Here is a 27,982-nt window from a genome sequence, read left to right as displayed (position 1 = left end):
ATCCTGAATGGTTAAATAATGACTAGCTTTCATAGTTTGCCTCTTATTTATTTTATAATCTAGTTGAGCTACTAAATTTAGCTGTTAACTAATAGACTGTTTGTTCTGGGAAATAACTTATTTTCCACTCCTGCACACAAGGTTTATGAAAGTCTGACTGTAAATATATGAATATAAACATATCGCTGCTTGCTGTAATCATGTACATTTTTACTTGAATCTCCATGTGGATTTGGAATATGTTTATGAATAGAGCTTGTTCTCATGTAAATGGGATCAAGCAGTACCACTGGTTAGCTATTCAGAGAATCAGACAATTTCACCCTTGCTGGAAATACTTCAATAAAGAGTTATCCATGTACCTAATATTTGAACTCAGATTTTTTGCTTTCTAGTTCTCTGTTCTAATCTCGGATTTTATTGACTGACAATGAGATATATGATGGTGTTAAACTAAATGCAATCTATTCTATCTGTTTTTTATCACTGCATACTTCAGGTTTCAGCTGAGAAGCTAGAAGAAAAGAGATTTTTTTTTCCTCTTCAGTGGCAGCCCAAAAAATTCAGAGAGCAAAAATCCTGCCAACAGTTCTCAAACCGATTATGTATCGCTGAAAAGAAATACATGAAAATGAAAAGAAGATTTGAGTTTGATAAAGCATGGAACATTCCTTTCCTCAGCCTTTTCATATACCATAAAACCTAGTGTCCATAACTAAAAGAATTATTTCTAAAAGAAACAAACATTAAAGGGATTTTCATGTTTATTAAGCTCTATGCTATGCTCATATATCTGCGAGCACTTAAAATAAGAAAACAGAAATAATTTGTGAATAAACCCACATTCCTTAAACTAACCTGCACATTTCTATTTATTTTTTGGAAATCTATAAATATTTATACACTTACCTGCATCTTAAATGCTTCAAAATAAATGTACAAAATGCAGGGATTGCAAATGCATTATGTATTTTACCTGTCATGTCTGATTCTTTGTTTCCTAAAGAAACTACACTATTTCCAAACAGACTGGGAGGGGTATTAGGCCAGAATATTACTGAAAAAAACAACTTAAGTCTCGTTCCACTCTGTTGTACTCCCAGCACAAATAGGATGACACGGTGTGAGTATCAAGAATACAAGAGACAGCACAGCCAGGTCGTTTTGATATTTGTGTGAAGAACAAATTTAACTCTAAATCTCTTGGCAAGACCTTGCTTCACCCACATAATCTGGAGAACATCCATATGTGAGCCTTGTCTAAGCCTCCGAGAAGACTGCTGCCCTCCTGCTCATGTCCGCCAGCACTCTGATCTGACTTTCATACTTAATCTGATCTAATCCTGTCCAGCATTAACTTCATCTGTGCAATGAAACCTGGAGTATCCATTCTAATATTTGGTGAGGAAGGCATTTACTAAATTACTTGCTGAAATCATATGGTGTTGTTTAGCTCCTTATTTTAATCAGATGATGCATTTCTGAGGCACATTATCAGCGATTAGTTAGAAACGCTCCTCTGTCCTTTTTGGGAACAAAGAACTTTTCTGAAATTAAATGCTAAGAGAAACAAAGCACTGTTGCATTCTGAGAACAAATAGGTGTTAGAAAAAGGCAAAAGATCACTAAACACATTTTTTCCAGAGGTATACAAAACCAGCAACTTGGTGAAATAAGAAGAGTTTGCTTAAATAGCATAATGTGAAAGAAAAACAAAAGCTTTAGAGGAATAGAAGAAGACATTTTAAAAGAACATTGTTTAAAAAAACAATAGACAGCTTCGTACTTCCCTTGCCTTTTCCTTTAACTATTTCTAGGTAAGGTACTAGAAAGAACTGAGCAGTTCTAGGAAGTCTCTGCTTTCAGAATTTCATCTCTCACAATAGTTTTGAGCCACAAAACATAGACAGCTTTTTTTTGTTTGTTTTGGATATATAATGGGTCAAGAGCAAATATCCATGAAGGAAAGACAGATTGGTTTAAAAATATCTATTCTCCTAAATAAAATTTGCACAGCTTTATTTTTTTTCACACTGTCTACATTTATACAACACAAATAATTAGTAATGTACCATTTTTAAAGCTAGCATGCAGCAAATACAGCACAGCACAATCCCACAAATGCAGTATCAGAAAAGGGTTGTGTCAATAATCAAATCTATTTGCATAAATTATTAAACAAGATACCATATTGCTACATGTATCTACCTTTCCATAAATTAAGTGCTGTACTCTTATTTTTCTTACTATAAATTATCATATAATTAACAGGTGCCTGTGTAAATAATATGAAGTCTATACCTCCAGATATTGATGTCAAATAGATTTAAGGAACAGAATGTGGTGGGGGTGGAAGAAAATGGTTTGAAAACCTCTTTTTCCTTGGAAAGATTTTCCAGGGAGCAAAAAATATATCCCCTTATATCAATAGTCAGATCTTTCCTAAGAAGTAAGCTAATTGAGCTGTTTGTGTTGATAAACTCCCTTTCCTCCAGACTGTTCCTCACTGAGCCATAATTATTTGCAATTTGCCTAAGTCGTCCATTTACTGATACGTCAAGCATGAAACAGAGGCAATTCCAGAAAATGGAAATGCTTCTCAAAATCAATCTTTGGGAAATAATGTGGTAGAAGTTACTGTGTGATAGAAGACTACCTTATAACTGTCACATGGAGATGAATATTAATTTGTTGAGGTTAAGGTGGCTTTGTGCTTCATTTGTTGACTTTGCTTAGCCATCAGCAAGCAGCACAGTACAATTACTCCAGCAAAGCTATTTTTCTAACATGAGTTTTATGATTTTTATGTACTTACCAGTCAGCACACATAACAATGTCAAAATGTCCTTCCAGTTGAGAGACATCTGTCTCATTATCCCATCGTAAAATGCTAGAGGAAAAAAAAAAGATTCAAAAAAAAAGAAAAAAAAGAAAAAAGGACTTACATTTTTCATCTTGAGATTTTTAAAGTATTAATATTATTCTTATATGAAACAGAAGTGTTTAAAAAAGTGCAAACTTGTTACTTTCAAAGATGAATGCAAAAATCTTATTCTGTACATTTTTAAGGTAATAAATCTCAAAGCTAAAGAGCTATTTTTCATTATAGCAGAAAGGCAATCCACTCAGATTCTGATGAGTGGATCACCAACAAATATGCATTTCTGAATTAGTGGCACATGCACAGCTTCAGTTTTTTACCCCTTAATATTACTCCATGAAGAAGGGAAGTCAAAGTATCGACAACCTGAATGAAGCACAAATCTGCAGAATACATTTGATTTCATGGATCTCTGTTACATCTGGCAGGCAATTCAGTTTGTTTCTCATTGATGAAGTGAGCATTCACTTGGGCTGGAGGGAGGAGAGATGGGGTGAAAAAATGCCAAGCTTAACTTCAATGCCAGTAATATTGCCTCCGGCAAGCTCAAAAATACAGCAGTGCTGACTCTGTCAACACCTATTCTCTCACAGGTGATAAACTATTTAATTCTAAGATACCCAGAGGTAGGCAAAAATTCATATACGTACAAAATTCTTCTTTGTTTATAAATGCTGTCGATTTATGTAGCTGCCACAAGGAATTTCAGTACTTTACTCCCATCTAAAATATAGCAACTAGTATTGGAATTTACTGCATACTTTAAATATCATTACCCCAAACATTTGAAGCTGCAATTCTATTTCTAGGCTATTTTAAAAAAAGAGAATCTATCCTTTTTCATTTCCTGGTTATTTATAATAGAAAGTAGATAAATATTTATGGGAAGAGCATTTGTGGGGGAAGGGTCTAATCTGATCTTGTCAGGTTGTGCATGCTTATCTCAGTTTTGTATGAGTCTTGACCAAATAGACCCTTTAGTCTTCCCGCAGCTATAATCTACTTCTGGTTAAAAGCCATCTCCATTCACATCCTACTCCTAATATTTAACTGAGGATCAGTTTGTAATGTGTTCATTCAGAAATGTTCCCTAAGTATACAAGAAAAAGGGAATTTTGTACATTTACTATGTTGTATGCAAAAAAGGCTCATAATTATGTAGATAAATAGACACAGGGCCATAAAGAATTAAGGTACCAAAATATGCATGTACATATCCACAGCCACAAAATTTGAGACAGAATGCTTTTAAAACACAGAAATTATGAAAGGAGAGGCCCAGTTGGTTGGCAAAGCTTTGATTGTGTGGGGCTCAATGTAACCGAACAGATCAGGACTCATTAGCCCATTTGCCCTCCTGGAATTTACTGTGACAATCCAAAGACAGAAAAGAGTACATTAATTTAATTTTTCCCCCTCAAATTGAAAGTAATCCAGATTTTAGAAGCCTAGGTAGCTTTGCACACTGGCACGCAGCAGGCATCCAGTAGTGGAAAGTGACAAAGGAGAGTTCTCACTCTCAGCTGCTGGCTGCCTGCTGGCTACCAGCGGCTTTTTCAACCCTGTTTCCGTGGAAACTTAGGTTAGAATGGTGAAAATTAGGTAAAGGTAAGTTTTGTGGGTTTAAAGCACGCACTCTAATACTTTAAGAAGCCTGAAGCAAACTGGAAATTGGTAAAAGAACTGTGAGCCTTAAAAGGCCACCTTTGGTTCTCATTGCTACAGAAACAGAGATCTGATCAGTATCAGTACAGATATTTGAATTATGATTGTTTTTTTAACCCATATGTTTACTATCCTTCACACATTCTGTTGGGAAGGAAGCACAGGTGCCTTCTCCTGCAAAAAAACCAAAACCAAACCCAACACCCTCCCTCACATTACTGTCAGCTTTCTGCTGGTCACCTGAAACACAGTATTTTTTATGCACACCTACTGCAGGCACAGAGGAGTTTGTGTCAAGAGGTAAAAGCTCATAAACCAAAGTGCTGAGCAAAGTATGGAATTGATGAATTTCCAGGAGCAGAAGCAGTGGTGCAACATGGCTGGCATCTGTATTGTTAAAAGGAGGGAGCTAAGGGCACCACATCCATCCATAAGCCAATCTCGCTCCCTTTTTCTGACCTACCACAAGGGCTGCTTTTGGTCTCTAGACTTCCATACAGCTGTATTCATGAAGATATCATAATTAGGCAAAGGACAATGAAAAATTTACCAATTCAAAATGAACTTTGCCATGTATTTTCCAAAAGTACAGGAAAATCTTTATTTCTGCAGGGAAATCATCATGTAAACTAAACATAATTTGTAAAAACAATAAACACTAGTGGGACTCATCCTGGTCTGACTCAGGATGCATGCACACTGGTGGGAGAGATGGAAGTACAGGCTGTATGTATTTATCCATGCTATCTTTAGCTAAGTGCGAGCGTGACTAGTAAAGGAGGCACAGCTAGGGATGTGAAATGCAGTACTGGCTGCAACCTCCACAGTAGTAAAGGAGGCACAGCTAGGGATGTGGCTGCAACCTCCACAACAGTTCCAGCAGCTCTCCTATTTACACTTTTACCTGCTTCCACAGATTTGCAGGAGCTGCCTTCAAACATCTGCACCTGCAAAGCAGATATATCCCTGCATATCTGGGAATCAGAATCAATTCTGCTCAGAGTCAGCACAATTCTGTCATTAACACTGATGTCAGAATCAGCCTGGTTCTGAATCAGCTATTCTGAGTTCTAGTGCTAACAAAAACAGTGAATCAGCCTTAGGACTTATGTAAATACCATCAACTAGCAAAAAAGTAATTTTGTAATCCAAATGCAATTCCTGACTGCAAAGTACAGAAAAATACACTGATATTACAAAACAATCATGAAAAGGTAGCTAAATGCATGTATCTATATGTAGTAAGGGGGTGAGGAACCATAATTTTTTCATGGATTACTGAGGATGTGACTCTCGGACTTAGTGGTCAGACCTGAAAGAAATACTGAAGGCACCATGAAGCAAGGGCTGATTGCATTTCCATTAAAAAAAATCACTGCCAGTAAATCCAGAAAAGTGGTAGCAATGGAAATCTCAAAATCTCAGTTTTTATGAAATTTCCTTTTAAAAAGCAGAAATAAGTGTAAAAATACCACACCACAAAAAGTCTCTTAAATTGCCAGTATCATGTTGAGTGCCAGCATCAAGAAAATGCAAGCCTACTTGTTCCTTTTCCTCTTGTTCCTTTACAATGATACTAAATTAGTTTGCCTAAGCCACATTTTTCTCTGAAGTCACTTTTCTTCCAGCAAAGTACGTTTTGAAGCAACATTATTTTTATGCCTGTCTTTTGAGGGAAGATGCTACAGTACTAAGAACTGAAAATACACTGTACATTTGAGAAATGGGCTTTACTGTATATTTCTGTCCAAGCCACAACTTCAGTGCTTTTTTTTTTGCAAAATTCCCAAACAAACCAACAAACCAACATGCTTAAGGCTGTGTAAAGCCCACTTGACACTATTTTGCACTGGCTTATTTAAGTCATGCAGGTTTAGTTTCTAACAAGTGAAAATAGGCAACTGAGTTTCAGCAGAAAACGGTCTGAGACCCAATGGAAATATGAAACAGTTGGGAGCTCTTTTGGTCTACAAGAAGAACATGAAAAATGAAATAAGGTGCAAGAGAAAAACACTACTGCACTGTTCAGCTACTATTTAGGTTAAAGTGATGGTAGCTGAAACTTGATACCCACTAATGGCCAATTTATGGCCTGTATCAAATGAATTTGACCAATTTTCAGAGGAGAAGTACCCATGTCACAAACCTATTATTATAATTAGCAATCTTGAGGGTAGTTCTGGCAAGAAGGACAAGGTCTAAATGAACTATGGAAAATGAACCATCCTCTCACATGCAGAGGTGGCCTCTCCACGTCAGGGATAAAGCATACTATCAAAATAGTCTGAGAAAAGACGTGCTTTACTTTCCTAGGCTGTCAACCTTCTAACATTATGAACAATTCTGAAACAAATTCATTTTTAAAAACTCCAAATACAATGCATGACACAATCAAAGAAACTCTTCGTTTTTCCCCTGGTTTTTCTTTTTAATTGACAAGTCATAAAATGTGATTAGCTTAAGAATAAGAATTATGATATTAGAACATAAAGATCAAGTAAGAAAATACGAGACTTAAAGCACAAAAATGTACCCCCAAATAGCCCCATGTATTTCAAAGAAAAAAAAATTGTAATAAAATAGCTAATGTTGCAGGGATAGTTACAGCAGCCAAGGCTTCCCCTGTACAGTAATTCTAATTTATGGAGGATAGCCTGACAAATGTCAACACTCTTTTCCTTACACTGGTAAGGTATCTCAGCAATCTACAACAAAAGACCTGATTTTACCAGGTTTTATTTCTCATGCAAAATTCTTCATTACTATTATTATTCAACTTCTGTTATTCCGTGTTTGTCTTCCTAGTGTGTCTAGGCAGGTAACTTATATGAGAAAAAACAGGTTAAGTCTCTGATTGTTAAAACTTGAAACATTTCCAAGACCCTCTGAGATGTTCTTGTGATGAATGGCACAAGCTAGAGTAGCTCTCAAATTAGCAGATAAGTAGTTGTGCAGATAAAGACAAAAATTCAAAATTAGAAAAAAAGGACAAAAGCCTTACTTGCTTCAAAATGCATTAGTAGTTTTAATAAGGATTTTAAAAATCATCCCAATTGGCAGATGAACAGCTACCAAGAATCCCTATCTACCCACCTCTTCTTTTCATATTTTAATTTAAGTTTCAATCTTTGAAAAGCGTTACCATTGGAAAGTATACAGGTTCAGGTAAAAGGTTTTGTCTGGAGGCTCATATGACTTTTTCTCTGACATTTAGCAAGCAAGTTCATTAACACATTAACAAAAGGTATCATCAAGATGTTTCTCTCCACCTTGATCTTGGTTTGAGAGTCCTTAGTTATGTATAAAGATCAAGAAGACGGATTTTAATCTAGTGATAGAGGAAATGTGTACACCTATCATTATAACTCCTCTGAGAAACCTTGCAAAATTGCCTACTATAATTTCCCCATCTTTCTTATTATATTCTCACAAGGCTGCTCTTATTTCTCCGCCTTCCTTCACCTTCTGCCTTTCTTACTTTCATTGCTTTACTTTGCTTTGTGTTCTTATCCATTATCTCATTCCCTACAGTGCATATCTGGTTTGAAGGGACCAAAGTTAAGCTTTCAACTGCAGGTACAACCATTTTTTCTTTCCTCTTAGATTTCTAAGCATTACTAATGTGATATTTACAATTGTCAATGGGCACATTCTTCTAACAATGTCCTTGCAGATTTTGGCAACTTCCATGTCACTTATTTGCTCTTGTCAAAGAATACTAATGATTTTTCTCAAGCTAGACTTAATATCTACACTTTATTCTCAGTCTGTTGGACATTTTATCTCTCTTAAAACCAATATATCTTGCTCTTTGTTTTAATTCTTAATTCCACTGTTTTATGCTTGTGTTATTTTAATTGTCTTACAATTTTTAAAATATGCTCTTCTCAAGATTATCTTCAGACATTTCCCACATATCTCATAACTTCACAATGCCCAACCTCAACCTTTTCTTCTTTTGAATATTATTTCTGGGCTATCTCATCCATAAAAGCTAAAAACCTACTCATTTCTCTACTTCATACTGTGCATACAGGCCCTTACATCAGTATTTTTCAGAGCCTCAGTGAGTGAGAAGCTCATTGCATCTAAAGTACCACAAGGCATTGTAACTACATTTTGTGGATCATCATTTTGGACATAACCAGTAATTCTAGTCTGTAATCTAGGCTTAGCTTAGACCTTTCTCTGTATTTGCATAACTCAGCTCTACTGGTTATTCTCTCTGCATAGTACCTCTCAGAAGTTTCTTACCAATCCACTCAACCTCTTGACCATGTCATCATCACTTACATCTAAGCATCACAATACTGTTCTCTCTGCTCGTGGAAAATGCTGGCTTGCCATATTAATATTTATTCAGCAGGCTGCTACAAAGGTTGTTTTTCTTGCCTGCAACTCCGATCTTGTCATCTTTCTCTGTCCTGCTCCAGGTAAGTTGCAAGTTGTCATTTCCAAATGCTTCACAACAGTTCACATCCCTATTTTTTATCTCTCATTCAATATTAAAAGGACAAGTCCCTTCTTTAATCAGCCCTAATGTCAGTCTACATCTTCCACTTAACTTTTCAACCACACACCTGTACAAATTTCTTCTGCTATGTTATTCACAATATTCACAAACTTACTCCATTATCCTTGAAACTGCCCTTTAAAATAGCACCTAAAAACTGAGATGAGGCTCTTGTGCGTCCAACTCTGCCTCTCATGCTTGCTTCAATTATCCTTGTTATCCTTCCTCACCAGATCTCTCTCTGGTCTTAGATCATAGATTCTCTAACACAAGCTGCCTTTCTGCTCTGTGTTTATAAAGTATCTGGTACAACAATTAATGATTAAACCTCATCACATTAACATGGTAATATAAAAGAAGAAAAAAACCACCACACCCAACTATGGGTCTCTTCACTATTTAGATATTCTATGATTCCATATGACCCTATCTAGATTTTCCTGCCTAAAAGTTCATTTTAAAAAGTGCATTATAAAATTATACACTTTCCTTATTCCTCATTCTACAAACATATTTTCTCTCTCGTATTTTGTACAACATATTTTGCTAAAATTCAGATGGGAACATTACAGCTTTGTCTTCAAAACTAACAGTACTAACACTTACACATTTGCTGTGTATCAAAAGCTACTAAGTTTTTGGGACATAATTAATGCACTGCATGTAAATACAACTGTTGTAGAATAAATCTTTTCATTTTGTAGACATGTTACAAGCCAACATTCAGCACAAATGTGGCTATTTATTTAAAAGAAGGGAGAATATCTTGTATGAAAAAGACATTAATAAAAAAATACCAGTGGTGTTTGTGAATTTGCCTTTTCACATCCTTCCTCTACATCCATACATTTTAAATCAGCCTTTATTCGGAAACTGACTATTGTTTTTAGCAATGGCCATGAAGCATATTTGGGAAGAAAAAAAATGGTTCTCAACTATATGGTATAAAAATATATATAATTTCAAAGTGCAAGACAGCATAAGCACATGTGACACACCTGTACTGATAGGATCAGACTTGTGTAAAAATATGAAGGAAAAGATTCGTTTCTTGCTCTATGGAAAACAGTCTACCCATGGGCAGGATAATCAAGGGAACCAGAAGAAAAAAACCCAAGAATGTAAAATGAACAATGTAGGTCCAGAAGGACTGAATGGAGGAAAACTTAAAAACATCAGAGAAGATGTAGTTCACAGATGTTTAAATTCTCAGGGCAGAAGACACCACAATAAACATCCAAGATTTTCAAAGTTCTGTATCAAGCCCATATATCTCAGGAAACTAATATTTGTGTTTCAGAAATATTCAAACACATTCACTGCTTAAGAAACTATCACTTCCCATGGAAATATGTTCTAATGTACTATCATTCTGTCAAATCTCATTTTTTTCTAGACTGAATTTGCCTAGCTTCAATTTCTATATCTTGTTAAGTACTTGTAAACTAGATTAAAGACTGATCTTCTGTTACAGACTGATTTTTTTCACATGAGACTTTCAGATCAAAATGAATTAACTTCTTAACAATCAATTAATTTATTTGACAAGTAAATGAGGCTCATTTCCAAACCCTGATTCACTCTTCTGTCCATTTCCTGGACCTCATCCATTTTCAGTATCCTTGGTTAACTGTTGAATAACTACTAATGAAATAAACAAAGACAACACTGTAAACATAATCTTATTGAAATTTAAAGTTTATTATGGCAAAGATTAGCTGAAACTGTGTAAGATGTATGTGATGACTGCCTACTAATGTAGACCCAAGGTAGAAAAGGAAGGGTAAACAAAGGTACAATGGTAACATCATAAACCAGGAAATAACATAGAACATGGCTCGAACGATGCATCCAAAAAAGAAATTGAACAAATAATCTTCAACTCTAACATCTCAAGGACATTTTTCCTTTAAAGCCCTGGGAGGAAAGATCTACACCTTCTCATAACAGCAGTCTTCTTCTAATCTTTTTGTGCAGCACAAGAGAATACAGGAGGAATAGCTTTACCAAGAGCAAGTTTTTTAAGCTAAGATATAGTCAAAGATCTGTGGAAGAATGATTTAAAATAATGCAACATGATACTTTAATGCTTTTTTCCCCTGTTATTCCAAACTCATAGAAATTTTTTTACAAAGCTTCATAACACTTACATTTTTTTCTCCTTATGTATTCTTATCTGTCATCACAAAGTCAGACGAAGGTATAATACAATTTAAAATGTACTTTATTAAGTCAACACAACTGAGCAAAGTACACAAATGGGAGAGACTTGGAATTTTGTGAAAGTCAGCTGGAATGGTTAAATAGTATAAAAGAATGTTCAAGTATTCCTCCTGAGGAAAGTTGAAGTTGCACCCAACTGAAGAAACACTGAAGAAAAAAATGAAGAAAAAATTACAAATTTGCAAAACTAAATATAATAATGAAATCAGGCAGGTCAAAAATAAGTGAACTTTTCCTTTTTTGCTAAATCTTCCTGCCAGCTGATAATTGGGGTACAGAATGGGCACTCAGAGGATAAGAACACTTCAGAGAGGTGGAATTCATTTTTGCAACAGTGCAAAATATTCACTTCACTGTGAAAGAAACTAAAGACATTTCAGCACAGAAGCCTTTTTAGATATGTCTTCTGTAAAAGGAAGTCCTGTTTTACAAACCTTGAGCCCTTCAAAGGCATTAACAAGTATTCAGATAAGGGAGATCTGGGTGAGACAGCCTGCCTCTGATTCCAAAAAGCTATTAGCAAAGACCCTCACTATCAACATTCAGACTGTCACTGAAGAAGAGTCCTGACATGATGCTAAATAATAGAACAAAAGACAGGGAACAGGGTAGTAGCAAATGGTCAATTCTCACAGTGGAGGGACATAATAAGTGGAGTTCCCCTGGGACCTGTTCTAGACAACATGTTTACAAGAGATGAGCATTGAGGTGGCAAAGTTTGCTGATGTTAAGTAATTCAAGACAGCAAGGAACAGACTAGACTGTGAAAGATTGCAGAATGATGAAAGGAGGAAAAGGAAAAAGAAGGATGAGTAACTGGAGAATAAAATGACAAATTAAATTCAGTGTGGATAAATGCAAAGTGCACAACTGAAAAAATAATTATCCATTGATAGAGAAAATGAAGGTCTCCAAAATGACCGCCACTGAAAGCTCTTGATGTTGTGACAGACTGTGTCATGAAACTATTAGCTCTGTGCTCAACTGCAGTGAAAAAAGCCAATCACTGTTAAGCATTTTTAGAAGGGGAACAAAAAGTGTAATTATTCCACTACATGTACCTATTTATGCACACTTTGTACTGTGATCAGTACTGATCACAGTCATCTAAAAATAAGTAGATTGAAACAGAAACAGATATAAAGCAGGGCAAGTATGATCAGAGGTGTGGAATGCTTTCCACCTGAGTTGAGTTTTCTGTGAAAAAGAGCTACAACTTCAGAATGGACATGAGCACAAAAACCATTCTTTCCACATATACATGAAGTGATCAAATTAAGTGAGCAGGAACCAGCAACCTTTTCTTCCTAACCAGAGAGCAGGAAATGTTCCTTTTGGCAGCTTCCTCCTTACAGATGCTGTCATGCAAGACAGTTACTTGAGGAGACTGGAAAAGTAGTTGGAAGAAAGGGATTCCTTTAGGGTTGCTAAGGTGACAAAAACAGCAAATTCAATAAAATGTTTGCAAAAGTTTGAATTTACCAACACTCAGGTCATTTTGATGAATGAAAACAGAGAGAAAGTCTCTCCCACATTGATGGAAGCTGTTACAAGACCAGTTGAAATTAGGAAGGTTATGAAGTTGACATATTTGAAGAACATTGCAGTACGGTAAAATATTCACCTTTGCAATCATGAAGAGGAAAGTAATACAAAAATGCAATCAGGACAATATAGTTCAGTGCTCTGTCATTGAGACCTCATCCACTGTTACGCTGGATGCCATTCAGTATTTTGAAAGACTTTTTTTCATTATGGATTTAGTTCTGGAAACTTGTAATTGCATTACATTGGTAAGGAACACTAAAATCTCAAATAAAATTATAACCTATCTGTTAATCTTTAAGCAGAAGGAATTGTCTCTTTTGGTTCCATGGTCATTAATTCTTGATGTGGGTTCTAAAGATGACTGTGGAATGAATAAAGAGTTTATGACACGCTATTACTAATCAAACTAAAGGGTGCACTGCCACAAGCATTTCTGTTACTGGCTTGATGTTACACGTCCTTGTTTACATTCTCACCTGAAATGGAATCTCTCTGAGGCAACTCTTAGCAAAACAATAGACTTCTCCACAGCTAAAACTCCACAGGTCCCATATCAGCAATCAGAACACAACTCTTGTTCTTTACAGATTTCCATGTTCTCAAACAAGGGAATCTGAAGGAAGAACAAATTCCCTAGTCGGTAGGACAGACTGAGTCTGTTAACCTGCAGAATACATTGCAAGCCTTTCTCTTCGGTAAAGTTTTTCCATAATCACATTTGTAATAACAACAACTTTTCAAACTTCTACTACTCTAACAGCTGTGTCAGGAAGACTTCCCCATTAAAACAAATAGAAAACAAGGAGTAGGATTTCTTGTCTTTGTTGTTAATTTAATGATTGGTGGACATGTTAAAACAATGATAAACCATGTCAATGATAAAACATGTCAAACCAGTAACAGCTGATGGTACAAAGAAACATATGTTAAGTTATAGGGTAAACAACGCAATTCATGGATAATTTCTGAATTGTAAAAAAATAAAATTGTTGAACCCATACACAGTATTAATACCCTGCACTATGGCCAGACATTACTAGTAACTTGGTATTACTGTACCTATTTCTAGTAAATATAAGCACGAAATCCTGAGCATATAAATGAAAAATAAAAATAAAATAGAATTGTATATCCACTGCAAAGTAAACTGTTTACTATTATTACATTGTAACACACAATATGACAAACTGCCAGTTTGGCTTACATTACCGTATTTTTAAACAATAATCAAGACTTGGCAGAGGGCTAGATAAGTGCTCATTTACTGCATTTTGTGTAAATCTAAATAAATAAATGTATGGCAGCTTGTCCTAATCTAACTTCTCTTGGCTGATACCAGATTGTTCCTTTTTGCTCCATGCAGGTTTTGGCATACTTTCCAAACATAGACTTAAATATCCAGAGCAGTCTCAAACTGACTCTCATACTGATAATTTCTGTTCCTGTGCCAGGAACAGAGTGCAAGATCCTAACATAAGATGAAGGTGCTGTGAGAAGAGTCTATTCTGAGTCATCTTTTATACAGAAGGAATATTTTAACTTTGCACTGGCCACTGTGAAGTTGCAAGACTGGACGCTGTCTAAATGATTATAGGAAAGAAGATGCCTTCTCCAGATTAAATTGATGCTCAGTAAGTCACTTACAGACATCACTATACTCATTTGCCTGCAAAATCTGATCAATGTAAAAGAAGTTACTGAATGTCACTTTGCATTCTAGTGTTGCATTCTTCCATCCAAAACAGTACACTTTCTGCATTTTCTTGTGTTTTTTTAAATCCTTTTTTTTCCCGCCCTATTATGTAACTAAGGTTTTCACCTGCAGGAAAAGTGAATCAAGGTTACTTCAGACTTTACATCAGCCTTTTATTTCCCTCAAGGCATTAAGAAGGGATCATATAATTTTGTTACTGCACCACGTCATTACTGAATCTGAAGAACTGATCAATCCATTAGAGAGTCATTTGAATAGTCATTTTATAAAACTTTATACTTGCACAACAAATCTGCAAAAGCCTTAAGAATGTAGAATTAAAAATCAAGTGTTCTAATGAGTCCTATGTTTTCATATAGTACTTCACATTATTTTGTAATTTAATTATTTTATTTATGCAAATAAAGCCTCAAACGCTATTGCACTCAAGAAGTTAAACACTTGACATTTTTACTCCTTAAAATGCAACATTTTACGATGTCTAGATATGTTTATTAATTAGTGATTATTAACACCCAGTAAACAACATCATGTCTTGTAAAAACACAATCTTTCTTCACAGCGTGAGGCTGAAATCTATTATTCACTGATTCCATATGCTGAAATACACTCAAATGATCACAAATGACCTTAAGCATTAGATAAATGTAAATGAGGACAGGGTAGAAAATGTGCTTTTGATTGATATCTAAAAGACCAGGTTTGAAGTTGACAAGGGATGAAATCTGAAATCTCACACAACATATAGAACAACTGGAAATCTAAAAAAATCTAAGCTTCTGGATGTACATACCACACAGCCTCTCCTCAGCAGAGTGTCTGAGGCTGCTCACAAGAGGTGTTCAGCACATGGAACCTGAAAGACCATTCCTGGGATCCACATGGCCTCTGTCTACTTGGCAGGCTCTTATTAGGATGCAGAGATGTATCTCTAACTTATATGCACACACACCCTAATGAAGGCAGAATTTTTCTAGCCCTAAGTGCTCACTTGAACTAACTTCCCTACATAGGATGGCTACATAGGCATAGGATTAAATCACATGAATGACAGCCATTAAAACCATACAGGTTTAACCCTCTATGTAAGTAAGCTTATTCTGCATTAACACTTTCCCTTCCTCAGCCCTTTTTCAGCTTTACTTTTGCCAGTTTTAGAAGGACTGAGTGCTCCTCTGCAATGTGAGTCATCAAAAAAAAGATTTAAATACACAAATAAGAGTGTACTATTTGCTCTTAGGTAACCATTTTCTAATTCTTAACCTTATACCATAAATATGAAGTGCTTTATAATTTACTTGAAAGTACTGCGAGAGATGAATACACTGTCCTTGGTTCCCATCTCCCCATCTGTCTTTGCAGTGACAACATAATGATCACACAAACAGGATGACCAAAAAACCTCCCATGGATATTCCAACAACATCTACCTCAGGAGCAAACGGGATTTGTTGTCACTCTAAATTTTCAGAACTATTTAAAATGAAATCTGACAGAGATTTAGATACATTCATTCCAAATCTCATTTTCAGTACAACAGGTAGTGTTGACTTTGAAGCAGACAAATTTCAACCATGCACTAAATCATAGACTGAAGAGACACAGCATAAATTAAAAAAAGATAAAAAGGAAAGAGAGGGTTTGTCATCAAGGTTAATCATACTGTATTTGCTATTTTTTAAAAATACTTTTAAATTTCTCTCTTGCATCACTTACCTACTTACATACACACACCTGTGTGAGCATCAATAACACAGGTCACACATGTGCATATATTTCACATCTATATTAATACAGAAGTACATGCAAGGATCAGTGAAAAAGTACAATCTTACCAGCTTGACACCTTCTGAGCCTTAAATACGCCAGCATTTTGGTTTCTTGTGATGATCTCATTTACATCTGTAGTATAATTGTTAAGAATTATCTACAAAGAATTATCTACAAAACTAGAGCAATAATAAAAATAACAAGCCAAAGTATTTTCCATTTATAATGCCTTCATAATGTTCTTATCTGTTTGTTCTTCTTTAATCTGTGCTAAGAGTCAATCTTTCTTCAGAAGCATACATTTTACATTGCTACTCCAGCACATCAGCCATAGATCTATGCAGCAATTTGCTCTAGTTTCCTACTTCTATTTACTCTTTCATTTAAGAAATTTCTAGCCCTGTCGCTATAGATGGAAGTGAAAAAAGATGTCCCATACCTCAAATATTTAAAGGCAACTATTTACAAACATAAGAATTACAACCATGGAGAACCAAAATTTTTACAACCACTAAATGTCCACTCTAGTTTGTGCTGCTTTTCACTTCTCACTGTTATCACTATACCTAATGCTGAGATTTTTGAGGTTTGTGTGTTTTAAGAACCTACCCGCATGAGATACACCTATGTTCTTGGCTCGGTCTGGGTGAATCCAACACACAACAGGAGCACCTTAACCTATAGACAAAGGAGTTTCTGGTCCATTTGCTTTCTTGAGAATGGTTAGTAACCACCTTAAAAGAGTGGAAAGCAATAAGTGCCTTAAATACTACAACAGTACCTCAGCCTTGTGTCTCAGCTTCTTGTAGTTTGGAAGTTCAAGTCACAAATTTGGGTAGCCATTCAGGCAGGTTAAAGCAAAGGCTGTCAAGGAAAACTTTCAAGGGAAGCTGGGCCCAGTCATCTATGGCTACAAAGACAACTGTCATGATTCATCACATGTGGTTAGTGAGAAGCCACGGCAAGGAAAAGGTGTAGCAAGTGAAAATTCTGAGAATATTAATTGTTACCCAGTGTGAATCCATGCATTCCTGAATGGTTCACTTTCAAATGTAAATAATTATTTTAAATAGACATTTTTGGTAATGACGTGAAAGATCCTTCTTTCTTATTTAAGGTATAGGAAATCTGATGCTAATTAGAAGGATGTTTCTAGGTCCACAAAATATGTCAGATCTCTTGAAAGTGCTCTTATAAGAAAATTCAATACAAGAGTCAGGCTAATCTGAAATATTGTTGATATACCTTTTTCTTTGCTTTGATATATCTTTTTCTTTGCTTTGCTGAGATCACATAATTTGCCTTCCTAATAGACTCGGTTATTTAAGAAAAGTTATTTCAGGAAAGTCTCTATCGAAACACTGGAAAAGACAACTGGTATTTTGTGAAGTAAAAACTAGAAATGGAATGACAGAAAACTGGTTTAAACAAATCTCTGTAGTTTGGATATGCCTTTTAAATAGTTTCCACAATATGTAACGAGGAGTAGTAAATGAATGGTCTACACCTGGGCAGCAAAAGTAAGGCATAAATAACTTCATGAACAGATCATAAATCTGGAGCAGAAATAACATTTTTTATAAATTAGCTACACTGCACTTAAATTATATAACTGAGCAAAACTATTAATAATGGTTAAAAACATGCTAATACTAGATTTAAAAAATAATTTAGGAGCCCATATTTTCAGGCATTCAGGCTAAACATGATCCTTCTAACCTAAATTTCCCTGGACTGTTCAAAGATCCATACACTCTATCTGAATGGCCATTATAGTGCACTGTAACAGTGTTTTGTACTACTGATGCTTTCAGACAGTAGTTCAAGTCACCAGTGCATGGTGTGAAATAGAGCTAAGGCAGAAAGCACCCACCCTCTCTGAAAGAGGAGATAATTTTTACTAAAATGAACCTCATCCTTGGATTTGGAAATGTCAAAGCGCTAAACATGGTTCCCGTGTTTTGAGAAAATAAAATTTGGTGTTCATGACTGACTTATGTCACAGATGTAAGTTGAAAATTTCTATCTGAATGCATATCACCCAAAATTACAACAGGGGATGAATCTGTTAACTCTGCCCATATTTATCTCTATTATTCACTTGAAACATCTATAGTTTTAATCCTAAAACTTTCCTTATTTAAATGATACTGAAAGAACTTAGATAAAACACACTAAATTAGCAATAAAGTTCTGAACAAAGTGGCAAAATGAGTAACACCTGTCTTTGTTTTATTGATTTTGCAATATAAACAATCTATTGAATCAATTTAAACCTGCTCATGATAAGCAAAAGGAGTTAGAGTGAAGTCTTTTAAATGGTCTAGCAACTCAAGTCATAGCATCCTTTTAAAAAACTCCATAAACATCATGCATAAGATCATTGACTAATACAAAATATAGCAATATATTTCACAATGAGAGGGTTAGAATGGCAACAATTATTTGATTAATTCATTTGTAAAAATTTTTAAACTTCTAACATCTCAATAACGTATCCTAATATGGATATTGAAAACATATATAGTGAATACTTCATTTGACAGTATGAAATGGAGACTAATAGGAAGCATGTCAAAAATCAAATGAAAAATCAAATCCTCAAAAGCTTGAGATTTCACAAAGCAAAGCTGTTAGTTATGCTCACTGAGTAGTGATAGCAACAACAAAAACAACGATAATTATGATGATGTTGATAATACAAAGGCAGATTCTCAGATGCAATGCACTATTGCCAGGTCGATTTTCAATTACATTTCACTGATGTATTCATTTGTTTCTTAATGTGCTCATCTTGCCCATTAAGAATAATTAGCAGGCTTGCTTGGTGATTTCCTGGCTTCTGACAGGGATTTTTTTCTTTTTTGTTGACAACCACTTTTACTTTTTGGAAAGTAATTTTTGGATATTATAATATGACTGGCATGTAATTTAAGCTTCCTAAGAAATTTAAAGGGAAGATGTAAACAGTAATTTTAAAACAAGATTATTTTAATCTATACTACCTACATAAAAACCATAATACTAGACATTAACTATTCCTGAAGAGCAGAATCTAGAAAAGAAAACAGTATTTTATCCCACATTACTTTAATTTGGTATGCTAAACAATCAAAAATACCATCAGCAATAATAAGAACTAGCAAAAATACATAATTTGTAGTCAGTGGCTCTTGGGGTGAATGCTACTTCCAATTACACCTAAAATTCTACCCTGATTTCAGTGAGTCTGGTGAGGCTGAAACAGATCTAAATTTAGCCTAAACTTCTATTACAGTCAGTCACTATAGAAAAAAGTGCAAAAGAAAATTACCGTAAGACAGATCATAAAATTACTACTGAAGTCCATAAACCATATAAAATGCAACAGAAATTTTATTATGTGCACTTTTAAGAATACATTTCACCTACACAGTAAAGTTCTTAGCCTGCTGCACTTTGGCACCCTGCTAATATTAAGCCCATTGTAAAATCCAACACAATAAAAGCACTTTGAATGCTGAGCCTTCTGAGCACCAAATGTTAAAAAAGAAAAATAAATTCCTGTTAGAGACTTCCACCAATCACTTCCCTGAAAGGGATTCACTGAGTGAATACAGATGAAGACCTCTTGTGAGACTTTTGGGAACAGAAGACATTTCTAAAACACATTGTGAAAAACTAAGGTGTGATAATTAGATAATATTAACAGTATCTTTTTCAGGAATAAAAGCACTTTTATTTGCTTAATTCCAAAGACTGAGTGAATATTTTCGCACTTGCCAATTTTCCGTGTTATAAAAGACTTCTAAATTTCAAAAAAGTTCAGGTATGTTTATGGAATCTGCTATGCAAGACATTTGCTGACTTGATGATTACTGAGCCCACCTGAAGCTTTTTGTGGGTAAAATGACCTTTTGTTAAATATCTATGCTTCTATACAACATGAGTTTGTTTTGTTAGACTAGTTTTGAAACACTTCTTTTCTCCTACATTTTTTATCTTCATAATGACATGGAAGAAAGACTGGAAGGGTGGTGCTGATTAAAATACACAGAATAATGAAAACTTCCTCCTTAAGACACCAGTCTAACATATTAGAATTTAACAAAATAACAATCCCTGGAAAACAGGTGAGAACTTGCCTTTTCAAGAAAAAAAGAGACTTTTAGCAGGCTTACCTCAAGTTTTAACAGATATGATCTAGGATTGACTGTTTTTAACATGAAATTGTTCAAATGCTGTCAGCAGTTACAGTTACCTCAGTTACCTCTAAGAAAGTTTTTTTAAAGGTAGTAGCTAATATTATTGCACTGAAATGTCTCCTGTTTTAACAGGCATCAGCAACTACAATTCATTTAAGCTACAGATTAGTTTAAGTTATTTTTTTTACTAAGTACTCACTACATTAGCTCTCAAATACATGCAAATATCAAAAAGAAATAATTCTGATGCTGCAGTGGCCAAAACCTGAAAAATTAGCCTGCTTGAAAATGTAAATGGAAAGATTATCAAAGAACAAAAGCAAATAGATATCTTCCTTTTTTTCCTCTCAATTTCTAAGGGCTATTAGTATTCACTGTATATATCTGTTCTTGTTCTGTGCTGATATTTAATGTGGCCACAAATTATGCTCACTCATTCTCTTGCTTAACCTAAGTCCAGTTCAATTTTATGAACTATCTGTTCATATTAGAAGGGCATAATAGCAATTTATTCTAATATAAGAAATACAATAAAATACTTCCTACAAGGGACAGAGGAGTTTTGCAATCTTACATCAAGAGAAATAATGATAAATTGGTAATTGATTAAGCAGACTAAATGGGCAATTTGTAGGCCAGTTATAACTTAGCAGCGACAATGAAACACTTTAACATACACTGGAAAAGCTCTGAAAATATATGAATGTTGAGTATGTTTTAAGGGGCTAGTATCTGAAAGTAGGAAAAAAATCTAGCCCATATGCAAAACAGATACATGGAGGGGAGCTGATGATTTGATTCCCTGCTACACCTCTTGTAATGTGCAGCATACACACATGAATCTTCCAGCACTCAACCACGGGGCAAATATTTACTACAGTACATGCTCTATACCAACATGTGCATTTTTAATTAACAGAGAAAATGTGGCATTTATTATGGGGGAAGCTGCTGCTCTGTTCAAGATATTCCACATCTGTTTTTTAATTACTTATGTGGGGACTTTTTCTTAATATGCCCCATGCTGTCTGTCTTTATATCGATTGTTACTCAGCCAGTAAAAAGGAACGAGCACAACAAACCAGTTTTCTATCTGAATAAGGATACTTTTGATGGCCTTTTCATTTCCATCAGTTAACAGAACTTCTTTGACATCTGCAGAAATAGCAACCTGAAAAAAAGAGCACAGCAAACAATGAGCAAATATGCTTGTCTGTGTGGAAGTGAAGACAGGAGTGACAAGCCTTCAGTATCATGCTTCCTCACCTATTTCTCTGTAACAATCTTCAATCTTTTTTCATTTTATGTCTGCATTATTTTAATCATTCAATCAAATCAGTCAATACTTTTATCATTCCATTTGCGGGAGCCTCTATCTTGCTATCATTCTGTTCCGTAATTGCATTGTGACAGCCGATGATGGTATTCTGAGAGGCTTTCATTTGCGGGCTTCTGTTTATCTAGTAGAGCCATCATACAAGGCTGTCACTCTGCCTTTCAGCTTGCTTCTGTCTGACTGCCTGATGCCCTTCATATAACTTTGCATTGCAGGCAGATGGCTTTGTAAGGGTAATTTTTTTGTGAGCTTTGACATGCTCGCACATTGGGCTGTAACCTCGACACATTGTATAAGAGCGACAGGTTTGTCAAATGCCAATCAGTGTAACAATATGCTTTTATTTGTAGAGACATAAAAACTTGTCTAATGCACTGCACTGCTACATAATATCTCCTGAATACATGACTCAGAACCCAGAGAATGGTGAACGACTCTCCTGAATGGCCAATCTAATTCAAAAGAATCTAATTACTGAGAGCTCTGGATCATGTTTGTTGGTGTAATAATGCAGGCAAAACATTAGCAGCTATATCATGGTGCTCCAACTGTGATTCGCCAGGCTATTCCTGTATCTTAGCAAATGGGACTATAATCTGAAAAAAAAAAAGCTTCGGCTATGGCAATGAAAGACAGACAGTACGTGGCCTGGAATGTCACAACAAAAGATATTGACTACACCGAGGTAAAATGTTTCTGCTCATCGAGGCAACCATAAAATCAATATGATACGAAAGCAAGTCAATCTAGAAGGTCTCTCAAGACTCTGCAGCTTGACCGCAGCTGAGGCTGTTGACAGTTCTCTGACCCAGCAGTTGGAGGCACTGGAACATTTTTCCTTTTGTTTCTTCCTCTGAATGGGATTGGAATTGAGAAAAGACCTACCATGAGCCCAGCCAAGCATGTCATGCCACCCCCTAGCTCACACACAGCAAGGTCCCTGAAAGAGAGAAAGGAAATGGTAGAACCCATACAAATTAGATGAAAATGGTCAGAGAGACATATATGTTACAAGAACAAATTGCCATCTGCAGTAAGAACTGAGCTACCAGGAAGTTGTAGAGACATGACTAGGCTACCTCATGTCGTTTTGCGTTTTAAAAATAATTATGAAATAGAAAAGTCACAAAGCAGGCAAATCAGTGGGGGTTCCCTCATTAGTGTTCAGTGCAACATTACCACCGCTGAGCTGAAAAATCTGAGAAGGTTCCCTTTTTTCCCTTGTCAATGGCTCTGTCTTTTGGAACTAAACTAGCTAGAGTAGCGAAAGATAATTGTTAGGAAAGGATAACAATGTTAATCCACATTCATTCTTGCAAAAACAGCTAGAGAAGTAAATGGGGAAATTAATATTATTTATATATCTCTCCATACAGTTATGCCTAAAAGCCTTTTTATATTAAAAAGAGAGAAGTTTTAAAGAAAGCTGTATACCACAAAATAATTACACACGAAGAAATCTGATCCTTCAATTAGCACTTAAAACTGCAAGTGACCTACAAACAATGCTGTTATGAACAACGATGGGAACAGCAAATGGTTAAGCCTCAGAAAACGAAACGAAGTTAGTGTCAAGAGCCTAAACTGAGCCCGATCAAAGGGCTGAATACATGGTCTAAAAGGCTGCTTTTAACTTAGACCATACTGTGCTGTTATTAAGACATGCATGTGAAATATAATTTGGCGCAGAGAGTGTGCCGGATGGGAGTTTTCAGGGGGAGCCATAAAGGATGTCCTCCAGAGCCATGGCCTGCCCCAGGAGGGGAGGAGGGAGGGATGCTGACCCTGCACCGAAACTGTGTGTGAAGCAGTGTCTGGGGCAAGGCAGAGCCTCAGCTTAGGAACATGCTGCTTTATAGTAAAATCTACGGCAACTGTTACAGCTGGCAGGAGCATTCCCATTGAGACACTTCTGACAGGCAGAAAATGGAATTTTAGCTAAACCGTTTGGTTGAGTTTGGTTTTGGAGGGTTTCTTGGTTGCTTTTTATTGGTGCACCTTTTCTTCTCCCTTAAAACATTAACATCTGAAAATCTATTTTTATCTGAAAGGGTCACCTCCCTACTCACTCAACACTGATATTTAGGAAGAGCATCTAGGACGCCATATCAGTATCAGTATAAAGATGCTGATATTTTGTTCACTGAGGCGAGCAGACTAGGCTGTGTAACTGTATAATAATGCTCACTGTCTGGACAGGTTAGATTTATTTTTCTTAGACACCACAAATTTTATTTGAAAAAAGTCTAGTTGTCCTATTTAATCAAAATGAGACAAAAGAAAGACATAGCTTGGAGGAACAAGCTGTACATAAACCCAGTAATAATATTTTTAAAAATGGGGAAATTTGCAATTTGTATTTTTAAACAGAATGATTATAGGTTTTTCCTCAAATAAGTTTTAGTTTTTCTAAACTAAGTGTATTATATATTAAAACTATATACACATGGTTATATATAAGGTTTACAAGGCACTTACTCCTTTATAAGAATCATATTTGCTGAAATAAACACAGAAAGTATCCAGTGTAAGGCTTTTAGTACATTTTGAACCAAATTTCTATGTACAAAATAAATGAGCATTCACATATACACACAAATATTTATGCATATGAAATTTATTTCAGTGCCAATTCCCTTACTAGCAAGTTTTAAAAGTTGTATCTGTCTCTCAGGCAATATATAGCGACATTTATAAATGAGAATTCACATAAGAGCTTCTACTCTGAGAGTACTGTCAGAAGGGCATAATCCTGAGAAATCAGGATGTGAAACTGCCCATTTACTCTGTGGAAGTTTGACTGCTAGTTGTCTCTGAATATCGCAGCTTGCATACCCAAACTGGGAAAATACCCCCTGAGTGAGCAGCACAGGAGGTTTGCTGTGAGGAGCCCTGGAGAAGAAGTAGAACATATGAGCGTGGGGCCAGACACAAAGTGCTACAGGGACATCCCTACAGCAGCAGAAGGCACACAACCAACCTGTCAGAACCCAGGACATACACCTGACTGTCCTGGAGGACTCGAGACCCTGGCAGGGGTCTCAAAGACCTGGGCATGGAGTCAAAGACACCTGTGCCTTTAATTTTAACCCATGGAAACAATTATCAACTTTATGCAAGGAGTTGCAAGCCACAAGGGTTTGAATAGAATGATAGCAAATTTATCACAGGGTGAAAAAGTAGAATTTTGGGGTTTTTAGAATGGGGGTTCAAGAGGCAAAATGGAGGAATCTGGGCATGTCCTATCTTTCTCCTTCTTCTTCTTGTCCTCCATCTTCTACTGTGATGGTGGCACTTTTGGATTGGTTTAGGATAGAGACAGACTGTCTAACATAGGTGATAAGTATTGGAAAATTATTGTAAAATAAAGTACATGTAGTTTTTAGTATAAAAAGAGAACATCGCCCTGAGGGCAGTCAGTGTGCCTCAATCTGACCTGCTGGACAGACCTCCATAGATCTGAAAAAGAATGTATTAAGTAAGAGAAAATAAACAACCTTGAAAACCAAAACCAAAGAATCCTGACTTCTTCTTCGAGCGAAGGGAAAAAAGACTTTTTAATACCTCAGAATCCATTGCAGCAACAACAAAGTCGACAGTCTTTGATTACAGATAGGAGTCTAAGCAAGTTGCTCATTTGGCACAAGGGGCAGGGACTTACAGTTTGGTCTTTCTGATTTTACCCAATGCCATATTTACACAGACTGGGATTTTGTATCCAAGTCTGGTTTACTTGGTATTTGCCTTACACCCTCACACAGAACAGAATTTTTGCCTCCAAATGCATTGTTATAATAGCTTTTTTTGCACCCTATTCATCCTCCAGACAATGAAATTTCAAGGATTTCCAAGTGCAAATCTCAGCATAGTCAGGGCGAAGGAAAGTGGATGCAGGATGGATTTTGTATTTAGATGTTCCTATTGGAGCCTTGATAGCTGACTTCTACAAGTTTTGAATAAAAGTGAAGGATGTTTCAAAACTATTTCACAACACTTAAAAATGGGTCCAAATTCCTCTTACTATAAGCAGTGATTTTCATGTATTTCATCAGATAATATTTTTCCTGCTTTTGCAACAGATGTCAGTTTAAAGAACATCTTATTTTTCCTGACCTTCACAATCAGCACTGATCGATTGGAGGTTCACTTTTGTTTCCCAAAAATCAAAGTGAAATAAAACGCCTTGAGTGGAAATCAAAAGTCTTTGACATATAGCAGAAAGCTTGCTGTGCAATATTAGTACCCAAAGGCAGCTGAGAATTCTTTGTTAAGAGCAACATGCTTTCACCTTGAACATTTTAAATTTAATCTGAAGACTTAAATCATAGCAATCTTTACCATGCAGATACAATAAAACTAAGAGATTGGAAAATATCTTTTTATGTTTAACTCTGTACCTGAATATTTCATTATGCTTTAGGCAGTAGTAAGCCAGCACTTCTTCAGATGGCCAGAGACCTATAAAACAAAGATATTTGCCTTCTTAGAACAGATTTTTTCTGGTCTAAAATAATATTTGAATGCATATTACCATTTGCTGACCTCTATCCACTGTTTTATTTTTTATATTTGCCATAATAACACAGAATAAAGAAAAATAAAAAGAAGACCTAGGATTTAAGCATTGGAATTGAGTATTTCAAAGATTTCATCACAACTAATGATCAGAAATTTATAGATACACACACACACATAAAAATACACATATATCTACACATATGCATGCAATACTCAAGACTTTAAAAGTCATATAAAACTTAATTCACTTGGGCATTCACATGAACATCAACCTGTTTGTACCAGGCCAGATGAAAGGCCAACTTTGCCTTGTAGCCTGTTTCCAACAGGGGACAGGAGCCCTCTAGTTTCTCATTAGCTACATCATCATCACCATCATCATCATCATCGTACAGTCACTCCATTTCTTTCAAGTTTCTTTTTATTTAGCTCATTTTCTCTTAGTTTGTGTTTGGTCAGGCATCAGTCTGACTGTAAGGGAGACTGACCAGCAGCACATGCTAAGGACAAATCCAGCACTAGGGTAATAAAAGTGTGATTTCTAGCTGTGGCTCAAGAAGTTCAGAAGAAGGAGAAGAGGAAATACACATGGTAAGTTCTTCTTAACAGGCACTGAAGGACTGTTCTGATTATTCTGTGATAAACTTTCCAGAGCTGCACCAGGAAGCACCACAGTTTCAGCCTGCTGTATAAAGAAACCCCTCCTCTCTCATTTTATACTTGCTTCCCTATCATTTTCATTTGAATTCCCCTCATTCTCCTGAAGAAATAGCCAGGAGCAATCACACTTTCTGCACCTAATCTGTATTTTTCATTAATTCATTAGCTTCCATCATAACACTTACACTGGTCATCATCAACACTGACAGCTACTCAGAGGCTTCCATGTAAATTTATTTCTTCGAAACCAGTCTCTTATGAAACTGGCTGTTTTTCCAGACCAGTTTCATTGACTGGAATGTCCAACTGAAGTGCTGTGGCCCATGGAGAGGCCAGCACAGATCCTGTGTGCCTTGAATGCTCTCCTGCAGGCACCAGACTACATTGCTGGAGGGGGCCCGAGGAAACCAGACTCATACTAAGGAACTTGAGTTGTGTCTGCAATGGTTCCCAAAGTTAAAGGAAGAAGAATCAAAGGCAATTGCAGCTGAATTATGGTTGTATGTGTTTTCCATCTGTGGTTGCTTAGCAATGAAAAACCATGTTTACATGTATGTCCGCAGGTAAAATCCGGAGTTGACTTCCCCCCTCCACCAACACATGACATTAAGAATTGAGAAATTGAGACACAAACTTCATATTATGAACTACAGACATTTCTACAGTTCCAGTAAACTTATTTGACATATACAGCATCTTTTAGATATTTCTAGACAAGTGAGTGGAATTCCATGCAGCTTACTATGTATGTGTATCCTTTAGACCATTTTTACCATATTTTGTGCTTAAATCATCAGTACATTTTTAACAGAACCAGGAGTATGGGAGAAAAACTGTCATCCTTTAAATCACTTAAAGCCTAACTTAAACCATCATCAATATAACTTATCCTTTCTATCCAGTAAGTATTCTGAACTACCCTTACTCCTAGTGAGAAATAATGAAAATTTAAAAATGTCTTGACTGCATG

The 27,982-nt window shown here is 35.8% G+C and overlaps 1 protein-coding gene across 1 annotated transcript in view; it reads right to left on the bottom strand.

The window, feature by feature from the left end:
• The window catches only part of CAMKMT (calmodulin-lysine N-methyltransferase), a 208,227-nt gene that overhangs the window by 17,166 nt on the left and 163,079 nt on the right, over positions 1 to 27,982 (bottom strand). Inside the window, exons 4-8 of the mRNA XM_005416193.2 lie at positions 26,232 to 26,292; positions 22,720 to 22,774; positions 21,606 to 21,669; positions 16,380 to 16,446; positions 2,816 to 2,890 (exon numbers count right to left, since the gene is read on the bottom strand). Coding sequence (XP_005416250.2) covers positions 2,816 to 2,890; positions 16,380 to 16,446; positions 21,606 to 21,669; positions 22,720 to 22,774; positions 26,232 to 26,292 — 322 coding nt within the window. The remainder of the gene's footprint in view (positions 1 to 2,815; positions 2,891 to 16,379; positions 16,447 to 21,605; positions 21,670 to 22,719; positions 22,775 to 26,231; positions 26,293 to 27,982) is intronic.

Source organism: Geospiza fortis, unplaced genomic scaffold (genome assembly GCF_000277835.1).
Source record: "Geospiza fortis unplaced genomic scaffold, GeoFor_1.0 scaffold41, whole genome shotgun sequence".
In the NCBI taxonomy this organism is placed as follows: Eukaryota; Metazoa; Chordata; class Aves; order Passeriformes; family Thraupidae; genus Geospiza; species Geospiza fortis.
Note: the sequence above shows the minus strand (reverse complement) of the source record. Positions and strands in the feature narration are given on the sequence as shown.